This window comes from Zootoca vivipara, chromosome 10 (genome assembly GCF_963506605.1).
Source record: "Zootoca vivipara chromosome 10, rZooViv1.1, whole genome shotgun sequence".
Taxonomy (NCBI): Eukaryota; Metazoa; Chordata; class Lepidosauria; order Squamata; family Lacertidae; genus Zootoca; species Zootoca vivipara.
In genome coordinates, this window is record NC_083285.1 from 3,691,752 (window position 1) to 3,712,819 (window position 21,068).

At 43.9% G+C, this 21,068-nt stretch overlaps 1 protein-coding gene across 4 annotated transcripts in view; it reads left to right on the plus strand.

Annotated features, from left to right (window-relative positions):
• Positions 1 to 21,068, plus strand: part of CACNA2D1 (calcium voltage-gated channel auxiliary subunit alpha2delta 1) — a 412,878-nt gene that overhangs the window by 235,692 nt on the left and 156,118 nt on the right. For all 4 annotated transcript variants that reach the window (XM_035127294.2, XM_035127296.2, XM_060279497.1 and 1 more), the window contains one exon: positions 3,504 to 3,633. In XM_035127294.2, coding sequence (XP_034983185.1) covers positions 3,504 to 3,633 — 130 coding nt within the window. The remainder of the gene's footprint in view (positions 1 to 3,503; positions 3,634 to 21,068) is intronic.

Here is a 21,068-nt window from a genome sequence, read left to right on the forward strand (position 1 = left end):
TGTGGCCCCCGGGCCATAGTCAGGGGACCCCTGATCTAAATGGACCATATGTTCCCCATTCGTGCTCTAAAATGTGGTCCATATTAATCAACCAAATATGGTAGGCCAAATGCTAAGAAATGTTCCTTAGTTGTTATTTTATAAAAGACAAAGAAGGGCATGTTACGGTTGGTAGATGGCTGCTTTCCTTTTGGATACTACACAAAGGGAAATATAAGTTGATAGTTTTAAGTATTGTTCTTTGCATAGTTTAATGGGAACATAGGTAGTGTTACTGTTGGTATTTATATTGGGGAAACAATTTATTTTGGGGTGTTTTTAAAAGGATATTTATCAAAGGGATGCATGTGTGACACAGCATCTCACTTCAACAGTGGGAGTGTCTCGCACAGAATCCTCTCCAGCAAACTTGCAGGAAAACTCTGTGAGCTTCAGCTCCTCTCATGTGCGCCTGTCTAGCAAAACATGAATTGTTGGTTTGACTGCACTTTCAATATCCTATAGGTTGCACCATTGCAGCAGCAGCAGGCTTTGCCTCAACCTAGACATTTATTTTAATGTCTAAAAAGAAGGCACCACAGACCTTTCAAGTGTCCCTATTTTCCAGGGATGTCCCTGATTTAGAAAAGCTGTCCCAGTTTCTGATTTAATCCCAGAATGTCACACTTCTCCTTAGGATGTCCCTATTTTCATTGGAGAAATGTTGGAGGGTATGGAGTTATCTGACCCCCAAGCCATCTGAAGGCAATCCTGTGTAGGGAAGGTTTTCTTTTTAAAATGTTTTATTAAGCTTTTATATATGTTGGAAGCTGCCCAGAGTGGCTGGGGCAACCCAGTAAGATAAATAGTAAAATTATTGTTATGGAATGGGAGGTCCCTATTTTCATCAGAGAAATGTTGGAGGGTATGGCACCATCTATTCAGAGACCAAGGTGGTGCATTCCTGAGATTGTAGAAAGCCTGGACCACTTCTCAGATATGCTCTTCCACACAGGCCGTCTCACTCATTCGATCTGCGTCACTTCTCCACATCCTGCCAGTTCTCAATTGGTAACTAAATAAAAAATGCACAAAAACTGTGAAGAACTATGAAAAATATGAAAAATATTATAACAAAAATGTCAGAGGTTGTTACGGCTACTCTTGAGTAACGACTTTCCACATACTTGTCTTTAAAAGAGTCTTTATTGGTGCACGTTATTTACAGTGTGGTGAGCTGTCGGTTTCATGTCCGCTTACTCCGTCTCAGAATCCGGCACTTGGACCAACTGCGACTTGGACCAACATAGCAGTCTCGGGACAGTGAATCTCCTCCCCTTTCTCCTCCTCAATTCCGGTGCCGGGGGAAAGGGTCTGCGCTCCGTCTTTTCCCTCCCCCCCTTGCCGTCTCTCTCTCTTCCCGCCTGTGGAGCAGGGGCTCTCCCATGCTGCCGGAGACCTGGCTCTCTCTCTCCGCTTCCTGACTAGCCCCTTCAGACCCCGCACTTTCATGGCTGCTTGGGGACGAACTGCTCCTGATGAGAGGGGGAGGTTCTCTGTAATCTCTCCCCCTTACAAAAAATATAACCGAAAATGACATGAGCTAACAATGAATGCTCATGGATATGATGTTTGAAGCAAAGTTCCTCAGTTGTCCTCGTCTGTCCGATGGGTTGCTAGCTAGAAGTCTTCCCGTTTCACTGGTTGGACTCCAGTTTCTTCAAAGGAATGGACTCTACCGGTATCAATAGAGATAAAGAATAAGAAACTTAAACCATAGCTAAAAAGCTCCAGCAACTCTAACATTCTTCACTTCGGCAACCCGTCAGACAGACGAGGACAACTGTAAGGGGGAGGGATTATAGAGAACCCCCCCTCTCATCAGTAGCAGCCCGTCTCCAAGCAGTCATGAAAGCGCGGGGTCTGAAGGGGTGAGTCAGGAGACGGAGAAGGAGTGCCAGGGCTCTGGCAGCATTGGAGAGCCCCTGCTCCACAGGCAGGAAGAGAGAGAGGCGGGAAGGGGGGGACAGGCAGAAGGCAGACCGTAGACCCTTCCCCCCGACACTGGTATTGAGGAGGAGGAGAAAGGGGAGGAGATTCACTGTCCCGAGGCTTTTATGTTGGTCAAAGTCACGAAAAGGGGCAGTGCCGGATTCTGATTCGGAATGAGGAGACATGAAACCAGCAGCTCTTTACACTGTAAATAATGTGCACTAATAAAGACTTTTGAAAGACAAGCATGTGGAAAGTTGTTACTCAGGAGCAGTCGTAACAACCCTGACAACAACTGAGGAACTTTGCTTTAAACATCATATCCATGAGCATTCATTGTACAATCACCTAACACTACATAGGATTTCAAAGTGAACTTTTCCACTTTAAGAGTTGACTATATTTGGAATGTATGCCATAGGCTATAGCCATTTAAGTGATTTTTGTTAGCTCATGTTATTTTTGGTTATATTTTTGTTATAATATATTTCATATTTTTCATAGTTCTTCACAGTTTTTTGTGCATTTTGTATTTGGTTATTATTTCCGTGATTGTCTGTTCACTATTGCACAGTTCTCAATTTGTAGCAGCATTGTGAGCAGAGAACAGTGATGGGTTTTTCTTCAGCCTTGTTGGCTTCTTTCTGTAGTATATGTGCAGAACAAAGATGCACAGTTCTACACATGCAACAGAATGAAGCCAGCTGGTTTGGAGTACGGTTGCATTATTTATTTACTTATTTATTTATTTATTTATTTATTTATTTATTTATAGCATTAGTACCCCATTCTTCAGCCTCTGAAAAAGGCTCCTAGAATGTCTTACATGAAATCAAAACAAGGTGCTCCCTACCCCCAGGCTTACATGCAGATAAATAAACAAACAAATATACAACACAAAAGGAAAGAGGGGCTAGGAGGGAAGAGGAAAGTAAAACTCAAAACTCAGACACAAATTTCTAGACAGTTGTCCCTATTATTGACCAACCAGCATAGTTCAGAGGCAGGATGTGGCTGGTGGAGCTGGGCCGCCAGCAAAGTGGCTACAATGAGCCCTGTTTCCTATTTCTCCCACTGAGGCAACCTGATAAAATGGCTGCCTCCCAGTGACAGATGAGGGGAGAGGATGCATGCATTATGGAGCTGGCCTGTCGCAGCAGTGAACTCTGCTTCTTTGCTCTTTCACTGCTGGAATAGATGGTGCCACTTTGCAGGTTCAGCTGGCCAATCACATTTTGAACGCTTACATTTAAAAATGGCATACTCATAGAAATCTAGTTGCAAAATCAACTTGCAAGGATCTTTTTACGCAGGAAAACATTCAAAAATTGTATTCCTCCCTGAAGTGACACATTGAGCGGGTCTTAGACTAGCTGAGCCTCATGGTCCCAACTCTACAGTTCCACAAGTCTATGATCCTAACTGATGCTAATGAGATGCTTGTGTAGGCCAACCCTTGGACCGCTCCATGTATTTGTGCGAATAATGTTTGCAGTATGCTTTAATATTTCCCTCCTTTTTTTCTGGAAAAGTCTGGAAGAAACGAGAGTGAAACTGGTAGTCAGAGAATCAAACCGGTGTTTGAGGAAGATCCCATCTTTCGTCGGCAAACATCCTACCAGAATGCAGCAGTCCACATACCTACGGATATATATGAAGGCTGTAAGTAGTGCATCAATTTACAAAGTAATTTGTTTATGACTTGTGTGTGAGTCTTTATTTGGGCTCTCCTCTCCCCTCGCCTCATGAGCTAACCCCATCTCAAGTGTTAGGGATGACGGAATGAAGCCGGTGTGATGTGGCTTTTCATTTGATTAGCAGTGGGTCCTCCTCAGGGATTCAATATCCACACTGTGCAAGAGCAGCAGCAGTGACTATGGGGTAGGAAGCAGATGTAGAGCCTCGCTGGTATGTAACGTTTATTCCTGGAGAGTTTGAAAGAATATTTCTCACAAAATGGCAGACGTGGAAATAGTGGTGCTTGGCACAGAAGAATTGTCCTGGCTAATGTTAAAATGCTTCTTCTAAAGTATGGACCCTCTGTGAAAGGGACAGAAGCTGCCCTGTGTATCTGAAGGTACATGGAATCTACACCACTCTGAAGAGCAGGATTGTGCCTTTCTGTCTTCAGACACCTACCTTTCCCACCTCGCAGACCTGCTTTATGTCCACCCATTGTGCTACAGTTTCAGTGAGGTTTCCATGCATGAACTGAAACACATGGGCACGATCCACACCTCCTTTATTTTAGGCTTCTGGCAGATTGGACATTATGCGGAGAGGCTCCAGGCAGGTGTCATGTGGAGTGCTGGTCATGTGCTCCAGGAAGCTGTGCAAGACACACAAGCCTACATTCCCCATTGCAGGAATGGAAGAAAATGAGATTTAGCTTTGCTGCAATGAAGAGGGCAAAATTAGAAGGGTGTGTGTGGCCATATCAGATTTAAATGTGCATTCGGTGGAGCATTAGACTCTTAATCTCAGAGCTGTGAGTACAAGCCCCACATTGGGCAATAGATTCTTTCCAAGCTTCTGCTAACTAGGTGGTCCAAGATAAAGTTTGTACCATTGTACAAAGCAACATGTGGCTTCTTCCTGCAGCATTTTAAAAGCATGTTTACACTGTTAATGAACAAAATAAAAGAGAGTAGCCGCATTCCCTGGGCCACCTCATAAGTAGTGCTGTTGTACCTTCATAATTCTTAAAAATACATATTTTATTTCTGTGTCTCTTTGTTTTTCTGGAATCATCCTAAAAATCCATCCCCATGTGGGGAAAGGGACAGGATGCAGTTGGACATATGTGCCCATCCCTACTTTTAGGGATGGAACATGGAAATTTTGGGATAAATTTAGGAAAACGTTCTTCGCAGCCTAGTCAACTGTAGCTTCAGTTCGTTCTGATCTGAGTTAAATAAATCCATGGGTCCTGTGGTCTAACACTATATAAAGATTGGATGATAAAAGAGCAACAAGAAATAGGTATCTGAAGAAGTGTGCATGCACACAAAAGCTCATACAAAAATAAAAACTTAGTTGGTCTTTAAGGTGCTACTGAAGGATTTTTTTTTATTTTGCTTCGACTCAGACCAACACGCCTACCTACCTGTAACAAGAAATAGACTTTCATCATGCTCAGCAACACATTGGAGAAATAAATCCACCACCACTTACAAATTAGACATTTTTTTAATTAGGAATGATCCAATAAGAATATACAATTTGAATGTATCTTAATTAATAACCTGAAGAAAGCATAGCTGATGCATATACGGTAAACAAAAACAGGTCAGGTTTTTTATTTATTTACTTAGATAATTTATATCCCACACCTTCAACATACGATTTATGTTCCCAGGATGGTTAACATACATGGTTAACAATATATTGTTGTAGAAATTCCATCCCCGTTGTTATACAAATGGACAACTCCTCTTGCTCTGCCATTTTTCTATATTTTTGCTTGTTTATGTTAGGTGTTATACCTGTATATCTATTTACTGGCATTATTCTTCTTAAAAAAGCAAACCAAAATTTTAAAAAGGCCTACTGACCCTCTAAATAATTACAGTCGTGCCTCACTAGATGAATTTAATTCGTTCCACGGGGCTTTTCTTATAACGAAAAATTCGTCTAGTGAATCCCATAGGAATCATAGCTGCCAAGTTTTCCCTTTTCTCGCAAGGAAGCCTATTCAGCAGAAGGGAAAATCCCTTTAAAAAAGGGATAACTTGGCAGCTATGATAGGAATGCATTGAATTTTTTTTGAATTTTTTTTTGCCCAGAGGAACGCATTAATAATAATAATAATAATTTATTATTTATACCCCGCCCATCTGGCCGGGTTCCCCCAGCCACTCTGGGCGGCTTCCAACAAAACAGAAATTCTAAAATACAGAGATCCATCAAACATTAAAATACAGAAATCCATCAAACATTAAAAGCTTCCCTAAACAGGGCTGCCTTGAGATGCCTTCTAAAGGTCTGGTAATTGTTGTTCTCTTTGACCTCTAGTGGGAGGGCATTCCACAGGGTGGGTGCCACTACCGAGAAGGCCCTCTGCCTGGTTCCCTGTAACTTGGCTTCTCGTAGTGAGGGAACCGCCAGAAGGCCCTCGGAGCTGGACCTCAGTGTCCGGGCAGAACGATGGGGGTGGAGACGCTCCTTCAGGTATACCGGACCGAGGCCGTTTAGGGCTTTAAAGGTCAACACCAACACTTTGAATTGTGCTCGAAAACGTACTGGGAGCCAATGTAGGTCTTTCAGGACCGGTGTTATGTGGTCTCGGCGGCCGCTCCCAGTCACCAGTCCAGCTGCCGCATTCTGGATTAGTTGTAGTTTCCGGGTCACCTTCAAAGGTAGCCCCACGTAGAGCGCATTGCAGTAGTCCAAGCGAGAGATAACTAGAGCATGCACCACTCTGGAGAGACAGTCAGTGGGCAGGTAGGGACTCAGCCTGCGTACCAGATGGAGCTGATAAACAGCTGTCTTGGACACAGAGTTGACCTGTGCCTCCATGGACAGCTGTGAGTCTAAGATGACTCCCAGGCTGCGCACCTGGTCTTTCAGGGGCACAGTTACCCCATTCAGGACCAGGGAGTCCTCCACACCCGCCCGCCTCCTGTCCCCCACAAACAGTACTTCTGTCTTGTCAGGATTCAATCTCAATCTGTTAGCCGCCATCCATCCTCCAACCGCCTCCAAGCACTCACACAGGACCTTCACCGCCTTCACTGGTTCTGATTTGAAAGAGAGGTAGAGCTGGGTATCATCCGCATACTGATGGACACCCAGCCCAAACCCCCTGATGATCTCTCCCAGCGGCTGCATATAGATGTTAAAAAGCATGGGGGAGAGGACAGAACCCTGAGGCACCCCACAAGTGAGAGCCCAGGGGTCTGAACACTCATCCCCCACCACCACTTTCTGAACACGGCCCAGGAGGAAGGAGCGGAACCACTGCATGACAGTGCCCCCAGCTCCCAAACCCTCTAGACGATCCAGAAGGATGTTATGGTCGATGGTGTCAAAAGCCGCTGAGAGATCCAGCAGAACAAGGAAACAGCTCTTACCTTTGTCCCTAGCCCGCCGGAGATCATCGACCAGTGCGACCAAGGCAGTTTCAGTCCCATGATGAGGCCTGAATCCTGACTGGAAGGGATCCAAATGGTCCGCTTCTTCCAGGCGTGCCTGAAGTTGTTCAGCAACCACTCGCTCAATCACCTTGCCCAAGAATGGAAGATTTGAGACTGGGCGATAGTTGGCCATATTGGCCGGATCTAAAGATGGTTTTTTAAGAAGCGGTTTAATAACCGCCTCTTTCAGCGGGTCTGGGAAGGCTCCTTCATGGAGAGAAGCATTTACCAACCCGCGAAGCCCATCGCCCAGCCCTTCCTGGCTAGCTTTTATAAGCCAGGATGGGCAAGGATCAAGGAGACAGGTGGTTGGTTTCACTCGTCGAAGCAGCCTGTCCACATCCTTGGAGGTAACAGATTGAAATTGATCCCACAAAACTTGACTAGACAGGACTCTAGCACTCCCCCGCCCCGGCCCTGCTCCCACGGTGGAGTCTACCTCTTCCCGAATCTGAGCGACTTTATCTGCAAAAAACTTTGCAAAACCATTGCAGGAGATCATGTGGCCCGTACTGGGCCCGGATGGAGCAGGTGGTTCCGCTAAATTGCGAACCACCTGGAAGAGTCTCCTGCTGCTGTTTTCTGCAGATGCGATGGAGACGGTGAAGAAGGTCCTCTTCGCCGTTGCCATTGCCACTTGGTAGGCTCAAAGTTGAGCTCTAGCCCGTGTCCGGTCTGATTCAAAATGAGTTTTCCGCCACCGGCGCTCTAGCCGTCTCAACGACTGTTTCATCGCCCTCAGCGCCGGGGAAAACCACGGGGCTGTCCGGGCTCCATGCAATCTGAGAGGGCGCTTCGGAGCCAGACAGTCAATAGCGCTGGTTAACTCCGCATTCCAGCGGGCCACCAGGGAATCAGCTGAAAGGCCATCGACATGGGATAAAACATCCCCTACCACTCTCTGGAAGCCAATTGGATCCATTAAGTAGCGGGGGCGGACCATCCGAATCGGTCCCACCTCCCTGCAGAGGGGAAGGGTTGCGGAGAAGTCCAGTTGTACCAGAAAGTGATCTGACCATGGCACTTCTTTTGTTTCGCTTTTACTTAATGTCAGATCACCAACATCCATAGAGGTGAACACCAAGTCCAAGGCATGTCCGCGGCTATGAGTTGGGCCAGACTTATTCAGGGACAGCCCCATGGTGGCCATGCTTTCCACGAAGTCCCGAGCGGCTCCTTGTAAGGTCGTGTCGGCATGGATGTTAAAATCCCCTAAGACAACCAAGCTAGGTGTCTCCAGGAGCACATCCGACACGACCTGAAGCAGCTCGGGCAGGGAATCCTTGGTGCAGCGGGGAGGTCGGTACACCAAAAGGAATCCTGTACTGCCCCTATTGCCCAACTTCCAGAACATGCACTCAGAAAACTCCGTCTTACCAATAGGACGCCTGGTGCAAACTAATGACTTCCTAAAAATCACTGCAACCCCCCCTCCCCGCCCAGATGGCCTGGGTTGCTGTGCATAAGAGAAACCTGGTGGACAAGCAGCGCCAAGAACGGGCCCATCGGCTTCATCCAACCAGGTCTCTGTCACACATGCCAGGTCAAATCCTCCATCCACAATCAGGTCGTGAATGGCAGTGGTCTTATTCATCATCGACCTGGCATTGCACAGCAGCACCTTCAGGTCATGTGGGTATCCCTTGCTGATTCCAATATCCGTCCGGTCAGGACCAGACCCGGAGGCAGGGATAGTCCTCAGACAACGACTAAGTCTGCCTCCTCGGTAATGACATGGTCTGGTCTTAGCGTAACTCCTCCTCCTACCCGTGACCACTGAGATCGGTTGTCCCAGTGCATCACCCCCTGTGGAATCTGCCCCAGCCATTTTGCTTGCTGGGACCCCCTCCCGGGCAGCCCTGACCCCTCCCCTTAAAAACAAAATAAAACCTCTGTAAAAACAGCAAAGAACAGAACAAAAGAAAAACACAAAAAACACAATAAAACAATAAAACCAAAAACAATAAAAATTACAAATACACTAAAATTTAACAGATTCCCACACCCGACTAAAAATCCCTCCCTAAAACCTATGTAAATCAAAAAATACAGTAAAACAATACAAAGACAGAAAATTACAAACTAAAATTGACCCCTCCCCTTAAAATCAAATTTAAAACCAATACAGAAAACAAACTAATGCAATAAAACAATACAAACAAAGACAGAAAATTACAAACTAAAATTAACCCCTCCCCTTAAAATCGAATTTAAAACCAATACAGAAAACAAACTAACAGACTAAACGATAAACAAAAACCAAAAACAATAAAAGTTACAAACACATCAGAATTACAAGAAAAGCAGCAGCGGCACTGTTTCAGGCCTCCTAGGAGCCTTAAAACTGTGGTAGAGTATGGGTCCCGCCCCCGGGCCCAAGGTGGAAGTGGGCTTCAGGGGGAGCAGTCCTTCCAGTACTCACAGCAGCAGTGATGTTCCAGGCCTCCCAGGAGCCTCAAAAGCTGTGGTGGAGTGGGGGACCCGCCCCAAGCCCCAGGTGGAAGTGGGCTTCAGGGGGAGCAGTCCTTCCAGTACTCACAGCAGCACTGATGTTCCAGGCCTCCCAGGAGCCTTAAAAGCTGTGGTGGAGTGGGGGACCCGCCCCAAGCCCCAGGTGGAAGTGGGCTTCAGGGGGAGCAGTCCTCCCAAACACTCCCTGGCAGAGCAGCAGCAGCAGCCTTGAAATTAATAGAATTTCAATGCATTCCTATGGGAAAACGCGATCTGCTAGACGAATTTTTCATAAAACGAATTCGTCTAGTGAGGCAACCTCCGCTCGAAAAATCCTTTCGTTAAGCGGAAATTTTGTTAAGCAGGGCATTCATTAAGCGAGGCACCACTGTACTGGTACTCTACCCATTTAGATATGTGTGAATAGGGCAAGTGTTAGGGAGGCACAGCTGCCCTGGTTACCCAAAATGACTGTTGAGGATACAAGCTAACAATTATGCAAATAAAAAACATAATGAATAAACATGATGCTCTGCTTCACATAAAAATGGCATCAGAAGTAGGAAAATAAGGAACCTCGCTCCATCCCACCCACCCCTGAAATTTAGCAGTGCTCATTTTAATTCTGCAATCTTCCAGCTCCACTGAAATTGAATCACTGAATCAGAGAGCCTAGTTTGACCTGAATTTATTTAAAATTCACATCCGTTGCTTTGTGTCTGCACCTGTAAGTGACAAATGAGTGGAGATGGAAATGTCAACAGGACTGAGCAGAGGAAAAGTTTTGTGCAACTTGTGGTTTCTCATGCAGCATGTCAAAATGACACAGATTTGGAGGATTACTCTGGGATTCTGACTTTAATAATGTAAAAGTGCACTGTAATTGAAGGATTATGGTGGAAACAGCATCTTTTTTTTAGATAGCTCTCATTTCAGCTAAACTGTTATGAGAAATTCTGTCATTTCTGGAAGGCTAATTTACGCGTTTTTGCTGGTGCCCCTTTGAAACATGACCCACCAGCAAAATCCGATTTTACAATTTAGTATTGCCTTTCTATGATTGGGGTATACTTTTTATGTAACGGGCATATAACTTTATTATATGGAAAGTAAGCATATTACCATACCATACTCATTTACCATGAGCCTGGATGAATTTACCCTCCCAGACACAATTTTAACAAGGACATCACCGTAGCTGAGGCATGGAACATGTTTTGCATGTGTGAGAGTCCAAGCTCCGTCACCACTTAGTGGATTTAAAATATTGTGGTCAGGAAGAAGCCTCTAGCTGAGACTGGGCAAATCTACTGCGCATAGCTGCCAAGTCTCCCGTATTCCCCGGGAAACCCCCATTTTTCCAGCTGTTCCCAGCAAAAAAAAAACAGATTTTTTTCGTTTTTCCCCGGTTTATTCTGGCGCGGCGGCCATTTTGGAACTGGGCGGAGCATGCTCAGAAGCGACTTTAGATGCTGCTTTGCCCAGTTCCAAAATGGCTGCAGCATGACTTCTGGTGTGGCGGCCATTTTGGAACAGGGCAGAGCATGTGAGGAGTAACAAGTAACCAAGGGGTTGTTGTTGTTGTTGTTGTTTAGTCGTTTAGTCGTGTCCGACTCTTCGTGACCCCATGGACCATAGCACGCCAGGCACTCCTGTCTTGCACTGTCTCCCGCAGTTTGGTCAAACTCATGTTCGTAGCTTCGAGAACACTGTCCAACCATCTTGTCCTCTGTCATCCCCTTCTCCTAGTGCCCTCAATCTTTCCCAACATCAGGGTCTTTTCCAAGGATTCTTCTCTTCTCATGAGGTGGCCAAAGTATTGGAGCCTCAGCTTCACAATCTGTCCTTCCAGGGAGCACTCAGGGCTGATTTCCTTAAGAATGGATAGGTTTGATGTTCTAGCAGTCCATGGGACTCTCAAGAGTCTCCTCCAGCACCATAATTCAAAAGCATCAATTCTTCGGCAATCAGCCTTCTTTATGGTCCAGCTCTCACTTCCATACATCACTACTGGGAAAACCATAGCTTTAACTATACGGACCTTTGTCGGCAAGGTGATGTCTCTGCTTTTTAAGATGCTGTCTAGGTTTGTCATTGCTTTTCTCCCAAGAAGCAGGTGTCTTTTAATTTCGTGACTGCTGTCACCATCTGCAGTGATCAAGGAGCCCAAGAAAGTAAAATCTCTCACTGCCTCCATTTCTTCCCCTTCTATTTGCCAGGAGGTGATGGGACCAGTGGCCATGATCTTGGTTTTTTTGATGTTGAGCTTCAGACCATATTTTGCGCTCAGACCAAGGGGTTAACTGTGTACTATGTACCACCTGACCGCTGAGGAGATCGTGTTACAGTTACAGTTCCCACAACATACGGGAAACTTTCTTTGTGTAACAGTTGGTTTCGATTCTGCCTGGGAGACAGAAGCAAGATGTCTGCGATCTCCCCAGGACGTCTGTATTTTTCTCTGTAAATAAACTTCAGTAGTAAGTGGAAGAACTTGGACTTTGTGTGTTCTTAAAAGGCTTTTTATCCGAAGGCTATACAAGCTACCGCTGTGCGTGAAAGGAGGAGTGAACTCTGCATTCTCACTGCCAAGCCCGGGTCCACGGAGCAGAGAACGCAGCAAAAGTGTGCCGACATAAGTGGCCTTAATTGAGTCGTAAATCGCTCAATAGAGCCCTATAGCTGACATAGAGCAGCATCAAAAGTCGCTTCTGAGCATGCTCCGCCCAGTCCCAAAATGGCGGCAGCGCTACTTCCGGTCTGCTACTTCCGGTCCAGTCCCTTCTTTCTCAGGCCGGAACTTGGCAGCTATGCTACTGCGAATGTAGGTGAGCCCAGTTCTACTCGGCAGCTTTTGAAGTTCCAGATGAAGGACCCAATCCCAGGGTCAGCTGTGTGGTGTGGGATTGCTTCCAGTTTATGCAGTCAGCTGATGTGGACAAGGTGATGGTGGCTATATGCCCAACCACAGGTGCTCTTGACCCCTGTCCCTTTTGGCTTATTCAATCTAGCAGAGGAGAGTTGACTGCTTGGTTCTAATCTAGAGCACAGTTAACACTTAATTCTATGGGGTTGGTCCCTGCTGCTTTGAAAGAGCAAGAAAAGAAAAAAGAAAAATATTGCCCGTTAGAGCTTTAGGTTTGAACCTAGTAATTAAGTCAAAGGAAACCTTGTTCACAATAGTACATCAAAAGCCTGGTCGGAAAGCACATTTGGTACATTTTCAAGAACTATTCCCGTGAATCCAATAAGAAAGATTTACTTCAAGAAGAATCTCTTCTATTAAAGAAAGATGTTTGTGAATGAATTCAGTGCTATATCGGTCGAGAACTATATCAAGTGTCGAGAGGATATTAAAGTTTCCTAGCTTTTTATAAATATTTTAAAGGAGTAATAAAACTGCAGTCACCATTTTTTGTTCTTTTTTTGTGGAACTATTTAGTTCTGCTCATGGAGGATATAAAAACTTATGGACCTTGGTTTTTTGTTCACACAAAAAATGGTTTCTTACAGAGATACCTCTGTGTACTTAAACATCCTAGCATTCACTTTACTTCAAAGGTTTTCCCATATAAAACTAATAAATTTTGCTGCTGCTGCTGCTTCATTCTCTGTTAACCTCCAATGCTAGATCTAAAACTGGATCTAAAAATCAAACCTGTGTTTGGGAACTCTGTGCTGCAGAAGCGTAAAAATCTGTGTTCAGGAAGTCCAGATTCTGCACCAAGAGAGCCTGAATTTTCTTATTTTTTCATTCATATTTCCCCCCTTCAGCTTTTACTGTTTTACATAATTTGTTCTGATTGTTCTAGTCATGGTGGAATAAAATAATTTATTGCTCAGTGTAGATCCCCATTTCCCAAACCCCAGGAATCTTGTTCAGTCACCCTTTTGCAACCATAAGGACCAGAATTTCCAGCAGCTTTTTGTTGCTGTTGTTCTATATCGTTCATTAGTCCTTTATATACAGAGGTAATCTCAGTTGGGTATATGAGCATTAGCACGCAGCCACCCTAAACAAGTACAGCTTGATAAATGAGAAGGCGATTTATGAGTATGGAAGCAAGTGTCCGCTCTTGAATGCACGTGGGAAGCAAGAAGAGCTGTATCGTGCTTCTGAGACTGCATGCACAATATTCTCAGTGCAGGCAATCGATGACTATGTGTTTGCTGCTTTATGCCCCAGCGAAGGTTCTGTATTAAATAAGCAAGCATAATATTCAAAACAAATATTTATTCTTTGCATTATATCTTAATATTGCAAATCAGCATTTCCTTTATCTTTGCATCTCACCTCCCACCCTTTTTGTGTCCATATATGAATGCTATCGCTACCTTCTCACTCTTCGCACATCTAATGAAGGATGAAAGTTTATGTCCTTGTGTTTGCTTATTGCAGCTAATGCCAACAAGGAGACTCTTGTCTTCTCACCTTGAAATGCCTCTCATGTCAGAATGTTTTAATTTAGAGACATATTATAATGTCTGCAAAACCGGAATCCTGTAATTATTAAAAGAATTATAATCAAATAGGAGTATCCTGAGGCGCTCCCATATAATTACTATGATTTAATGACCAAGCGATTGAAAAAGTGGCCTTCAAAATGAACCATGCTTAAATACCAAATATGTTTGCAAAGGAAAACAAGCCATGATGCAGACATTTCTAGTCTGGTTATATCCTCTTAATTTTTTTTGTTTTCATTCTTGTCTGTTATTCTGTCTGTTTCATTATTCTATAACCATTTGGGCAGGGCTTGTGTTGTTTTCTTACTTTTGTACAACACCTAGAAAAATTAAGACATTGCATAAATAATTAATCATTGTTACTAATGATAATATGTATCAAACATTACAAATGCAATGTAAATTATTAAAATTAATCATTGGTTTGATGGGAAGACTTTGATTTTGGCTACTCCCTTCTAATACCATCTTTGTGGAGTGTTCTCTCCAGGAAAGCAGTCCTGTTGCTGCCAAGTTCAGCTTTTAGGCTCCAGACTTAGAGTTCCCTGTTTGTCCAGGATTTTGGTTGCTAACTTGTGTCATACAGTGTTATGATTTCTGGACTGTGGTGTTCATCTTTTAGTGAGCTGTGGGTAGGAGTCATCCTTTTTATTATTATTTGGGAATGAGCACTTCTTGGAATTGTGTTGTGTTGAGTTGTATCGAATTAAGCTGCTTTGTCCATGCAGCCACAGTACCCCCCATTTTCTCCTTTCCCCCCTGTACCTCAGGACCCCCAGTGCATGTTATTGGGCAAGTTGCTTTGCAAAAATGTGTTCATTATGCAAAACTGCATGTTCATATTTTTTTTTAAATTCATCTTTATTAAAGCTTTTCCAAACAACAAAAATATACAAAAATACAAAAAGAATAAGGAATACAAAGCACAAAAAAGAAGAAAAAAGAAAAAGAAAAAAGAAATGCAAAAATACAAAAAACAAAAAAACAAAAACAAAAATTCTCACATCAAACTTCTTACTTGGTAATCACTTCCTGACTTCCCCGCCCTCCCCTTCCCGAATCTACTGTATTCCCCATTCAGACAGCTTTCATAATATGCAAAAAAAGAGAGAAAGAAAATAAACCTCATCTGCTAACACCAATCCATATCCTAGATAATATAGTACTCAATACAAGAAAAATAAAAAATCATGCATGCACATATCTTACTCTATTTAATCCCTTTTAGCTTCTAGATTCCCCCCATAAGTATCCCACTATATTACATTTCTAATTTTCTAGAGAAAGATTAAAATAAATGGCAATCCCCTCTAAATTCCCCTTCCCTTCCCCAGAAAACATTTCCCTAAGAGTCCCGACCAGTCCCTTAAAACAATCCAGTTCAGACCTTTTTAATCCATCCCTCAATTAGAAAATCCCTAAGTCTTTCATCCTATACCAACTCTTATCCACTCCAATCCCTGCTGTTTTCCCACCCTCCCGTTCTGTTCCTGTTGTATATCTTCTTTGACACATTCCCCATGCCAGTTTCCATTTTTTACAATTTCCAGTCCCATAGCTTGCACACTGTATGGATTGCGCTCTCCTACTCCCACTAGGAAAGCACCCCTCCATACCCCTTCTTGGTCCTTTGCCCAAGCATCACAGTCTCTGATTGGGGCGGGCTCTCCCCCTCTCACTAGGAGAACCTGTTCCCAGATCTCGTCTTCCAGAGCTTGTTGATTTAAATCTATGTCCTGTGTTCCCTCTCTCACTGGTTGCAACAGGTTCAAGTTCTTTCGCTCCTCCTGTGTTTGATCTAATATTCTAGAGTTAGTTCCCGTGTCTTTTGCTTGTGACATCGAAGTTTCCTCTGGTGGTGGAAAATATTCTTCCTTCAGATAGGGTTCATTGTCCTTGCGGAGATCACGTAGTATTTCCTGAGCCAGTTCCAGCAGCTGCTGTATCCAGTTCTCCTCCTGATGTTGGCTCTGTGTTTTGTCTAGCTGAATCCTTTGTCGTATCATGTTACAAGCCTGGCATGGGTTCCTGTTCTCAAGATGGTGGTATTTCTTTTCCCGTTTCTATGTAAAATCTAGGACAAAGTCTGAGCTATTCCTTGCTCTTGTTTTATGATTACTCAAATTGTTCTGATTAATTCCTCCACATCCTTCCAGATTTATACTTTAGTTCCACATTGAAATCGAAGATGTAAGCAGTGCAAGCAGATAAAAGTATCTTTCCTGCTGTTACTTTGTTGCACCTTAATGGCAGCTGGTCGCGGCTTCCCGGGAGCTGTTCCCGAGTTACAGGGAGGTTTTTCCGTCTCCCTTCGTTGTTTGCAGAGTCCCAGTAACTGTTCAGTTCTCTTTCCCTTGGTTCTGCTGCCAAGGGAAGAGCTTTAAAAATCCACTTAAAGAGGGTATCGTTGTTTTAAAGTGTATTCCGCGCTAAAGGCAAGTTTGCTGTTCCCTGGTTCTTTCGTTACAGGGGGGGAGCGACCTCCGTTCCCAAATTTTTTACTCCCCTTTCCTGGCCAAATCCAATCTTTTTCAAATTCCAAAATTGTACTCACGGCTCAAATCGTAATTTGGAGGTATCTGACGCTACAAAAAGCCGCCGGCTTGGGGCTTCACGCCGCTGAGGTAGCGAATGATTCCAAGGCTTCATCCTGGACTGACTGCTCTCGGCGCTCTAAAAAAGGGCTTACCGGGCATCAACCAGGACTTTACGAAGCACTGCCGGATCTTCACGTTCCCAGAAAGCCAAATCTGGGATTTTTCTGGGTGGCCGCATTGCCCACGCGGCTCTCCCCTCCTCAGCGGCGCTAGGGACCTCGGAGATCGAGGATCCCGCGCCGAGCGGTGATGGCGCCAGACCGGAAGTCGCAAAACTGCATGTTCATATTGAGGGAAATTCACACTAAAATGCTGCAGAGTTTTCATGACAAAACTGTGGGAAATGTGGGGAACTGAATTTACATTTGGAATAATGAGAAACCAAAATTGATCAATTCACTTGTCCCTACTCCTCTGTAACATTATTCAAAATGGCTGAAATGAGATTTACCACACCTGTAGTACCACTGAAAATGAGCGTGTAGCTGATATTATTATGCATCGTATAGTACTAGGAAGAAGAGAGGTTGGAGGAACAAGACATGTTTTAATAATTTTAATGAATTATCCACAGCCGTAGTAAAAGTTGTCAGGGACTGGCTAGATGATGAGGAGTGGTGGGAGGTACCAGCTGGGGAACCCCAAGGGAAGCCCCAGAGGAGGAAGGCTCAGAGCCTGGGGATTGGTAGTGGGACACTGGGGAGAGGTCAGAGGGAGAAGGGGGGGAGGAATGGTTATATGCTGCAGAAGCAACAGGCTTTAGTGAGCGAGGAGAGCCTGTGGCAGAGAGCAGCTCAGACTCTCAGGATGAAGCAGAGGATGGGGGGGGGGAGTAAGAAGCTGCAGGAGAATCCCAGGAGTCTGCCCCTCCTACTGCAACAAGCTCCCCTCCCCACTTGACTACAAGGACTTGCAGGGCAATGTGAAGGGCAGAACAGAGACTACAGATGCCCAAACATAGTTTGAGGCTGCTTGAGAAACATCTGGCAGAGAAGGAGACCTAGAAGAAGGAGAAGGTGAGGACTGCTCTATAGGACCAAGTCCTGTTGGGAGGCATTACTGAACTGTATGCTGTTTTCTTGAATAGAGAATTAACTACGCTGCCAAACTCTGTGTCTTGTGTGCTGAATTCTATCTGAATCAGCTCTGACAAAAGTATTTAAGAGTGGCCATAGTGGCAGCTTCTGAAGATGATGCTGGGCAGATGTGAAGCCCAAAGCTTAAACTGAAGTTTATGTGTTGCCTTGTTTTGGCAAGTCCATTAACCACAATTAAGATTAAGCTCAGTTTGCTCTTGTTGACCTAAGACAGAAGTGGTTTTTTCCAATCTACTCACAGCCATGCTGGAGATGGCAAGGGAGAGAGGGAGCTGTGGCTCATCTTTCTAATCCTTAAACTTCAGTTTAGCGTTACAGCTGAACTATTCCATTGTTTAAGCTGGTTCGAAATTAGTGAAAGTGGTTTAAGGAAATGGAATGTTAAGTTAAGTAATCTTATTTGATGTCATTAAGAAGTAAACCTGAAATGTTTGGATCATCGTATTATGCTCTCGTATCTGCAGCAGATTTTAACTGACCTGAGCATTGATGCTGGCAAATTAGATTGAGCTGGGGGTGAGTGAAAATCACTCAGAACATTGTTCTGAACATGGCTGCCTGCACTAAGAGTAATTAGTGCCTAATTTCCCATGAGTAGCTTCTGTGCAATCTAGCAGGGAGCCCTATGGGGAACTGTCACTTGTGAGCAATTTATATTTGTCACCCTTGCTTTAAAGCAAAAAATAAAATAAAAATCTGCCTGTATCCCTAATATGACACATCCCCCTCCTTCAGATTTAAAGGATATGGTCTAATAGTTAATCCCTTGAGGCATCCTGCTGACAGTTGAACAACAGACAATAACTGATCACAGACCACATTTTTTGTGATCAGAATTAAAGGGACAGACCCACTTGTGCATGTTAAGTATATTCAGTATCCTTTTAGGGCCATCTCTCTGCCCCTCTGCCTCCCCCTCCCCCTCCGAGCTGGAAATTTGTGATGTGGTGAATATTTTATTTTGGCAATAAAAGAGAACTATTGTTTTGTGGGGAGGGGGTCAGTGACATAGCTCTCCCCCACCCCTCACAATGACCCTGGGAATAGCACTACGTTATGATATAGAATCATTCCCACCTTTTCTTCTTCCAATGACCTCAGGGCAGTTTCCAAATATGACTCACAGGATGTCTCCCATCTAGGGGACTCCTTAGTCACTCTAGTGAACTGGCACCATGTGACTTTTCCTGTATGTCTGCAACTCACTCTTACTAGAACATTGCGGTTGTGTGCATCATAGAACAGGGATAATCTAGCCATGGTGATTTTTTGCATTGGTAACCTTGATTATTTTAGTGTACTCCATGCAGGGCTACCCTGAGGCCTGGTTCAGCAGTTGCAACTGGTGCAAAATAATGCAGATTGCTGGTTGGCAGACTTGTTCACGGCTTAGAGACTATTTGCAATTAAGTGGTATATAAATCATTGAAATGAAGTAAACATTGGTATGTTCTATTCAAACAGCACTTGAGGTTATAGAACTGCCAACCTTCCAATCAGCAAGCCCAGGAGGCTCAATGGTTTAGACCACAGTGCCACCTGCTCACAAGGCCAGGTATCACATCTCATTATAATGAAGCAGTGTTCCAGAAGAAACACATGTAAACCTGTACACATGTTCACAGAAGCACAACTTTGTGGATCTCTAACTGGGAGACAGTTGCATGCCACATTGGTTATTGCACTATGTTATTTGTTGCTGTTGTTTAGTTGTTTAGTCGTGTCCGACTCTTCATGACCCCATGGACCATAGCACGCCAGGCACTCCTGTCTTCCACTGCCTCCCGCAGTTTGGTCAAACTCATGTTCGTAGCTTCGAGAACACTGTCCAACCATCTTGTCCTCTGTCGTCCCCTTCTCCTAGTGCCCTCCATCTTTCCAAACATCAGGGTCTTTCCCAAGGATTCTTCTCTTCTCATGATGTGGCCAAAGTATTGGAGCCTTTTGGTATAATGTTCCATTAATAGTAAAATAAATAAATAAGCATACAGAAAACCCCAAATCATATACAGACCTCATGAAAAGGCAAGTGTAATAAAAAGGAAAACGTGATATAGAGACCTTGTTTCTCTCAGCTGGTGGTAGATGTGCTTGGCTAGCTCCTTGTGATGGGTATAAAAAGTGACAGACCATCCAGAGTTTGAAAGAAAGAAGATAATGAAATACCAAATTAGAATAGCCTCCGAATCAGGCCTGACAGAAGCAAATGGACAGGAAGTTGCATAGACCTTAGCAGGACCTGGGTATGGTGGCAGAAAGAGGATAATGTACAAAGGCAATTTATTTTCTAGTTATTCTGCTGTACGCCTTTTGTTTCTAAAGAGGTGCTTCAAGAATGCCAGACCAAATTTTTTTTAGGAGCCAGCAAGATTTTCAAGGAAGCAGATATGCCATCCTTTCCTCTGCTTTCAGGTCTGGCATTTGATGCCCAGTGGCAGCTGAGCACCTGGTTTCTTCAACTTCTGCCCGATACTTGAATATAGGTGGTCTCCATTAGTATCTGCAGCTCTCTTTATCCATGGCATCTTAAAACAACATTTTAAAACAAAAACTATTTCATTCTTATTTTAATTTTTTTTAAAAAAAACCCTTCACTCTGAATTTATTATTTTCTGAAACTTTATTTCCATCTGGCTGTATTTATATAGAATGATAGTGTTCATACCAGAAAGAGGCAGATTTTGCTCGCTCTCTTCCATTTCTTTTAAAAATAAATCTTATATACATCAGTAACTTAACTCTGTTAAATCTGATGCAAAGCATACCAATCATATCACACATTTCAGCTTTCCACTGTTGAAAATAGGGAAGTGCTTGGAATAACCCATTCTACTATCAACTAAGACCGACCTATTAGACCAGCTGGCCTTCCCCAGAATTATATAATGTAGAAAGCTTTGTGTGTCCTTCCTAATGCTATACTTGTTTAATCTGCAATAGCCTTATCCATGCTAATTTAAGCACCAAGGGGGTTAATCTTGCTTTGAGTTGGCGAAGGGGGGTAAATGATAATGATGATGAACTCATTTATCAGGGACGGGTACCAGGAAATAGTGACAGTTGAGAGATTGTGGTTATTATTACTATCATTATATTACATTTATATACTGCTTAATGCCTGGATGGCTTCTAAGCAAGTAATGTGATAGCATGCATATCAAATTGTTGCTTATAGTTTATTTCTTTATTTCTTTTTTATTTCAACTAAACATAGTTAATTGCTGTTAATACAGTATGGTGCTGTGGGTTAAACCACAGAGTCTAGGGCTTGCCAATCAGAAGGTCGGTAGTTTGAATCCCCGCGACGGAGTGAGCTCCTATTGCTTGGTCCCTGCTCCTGCCAACCTAGC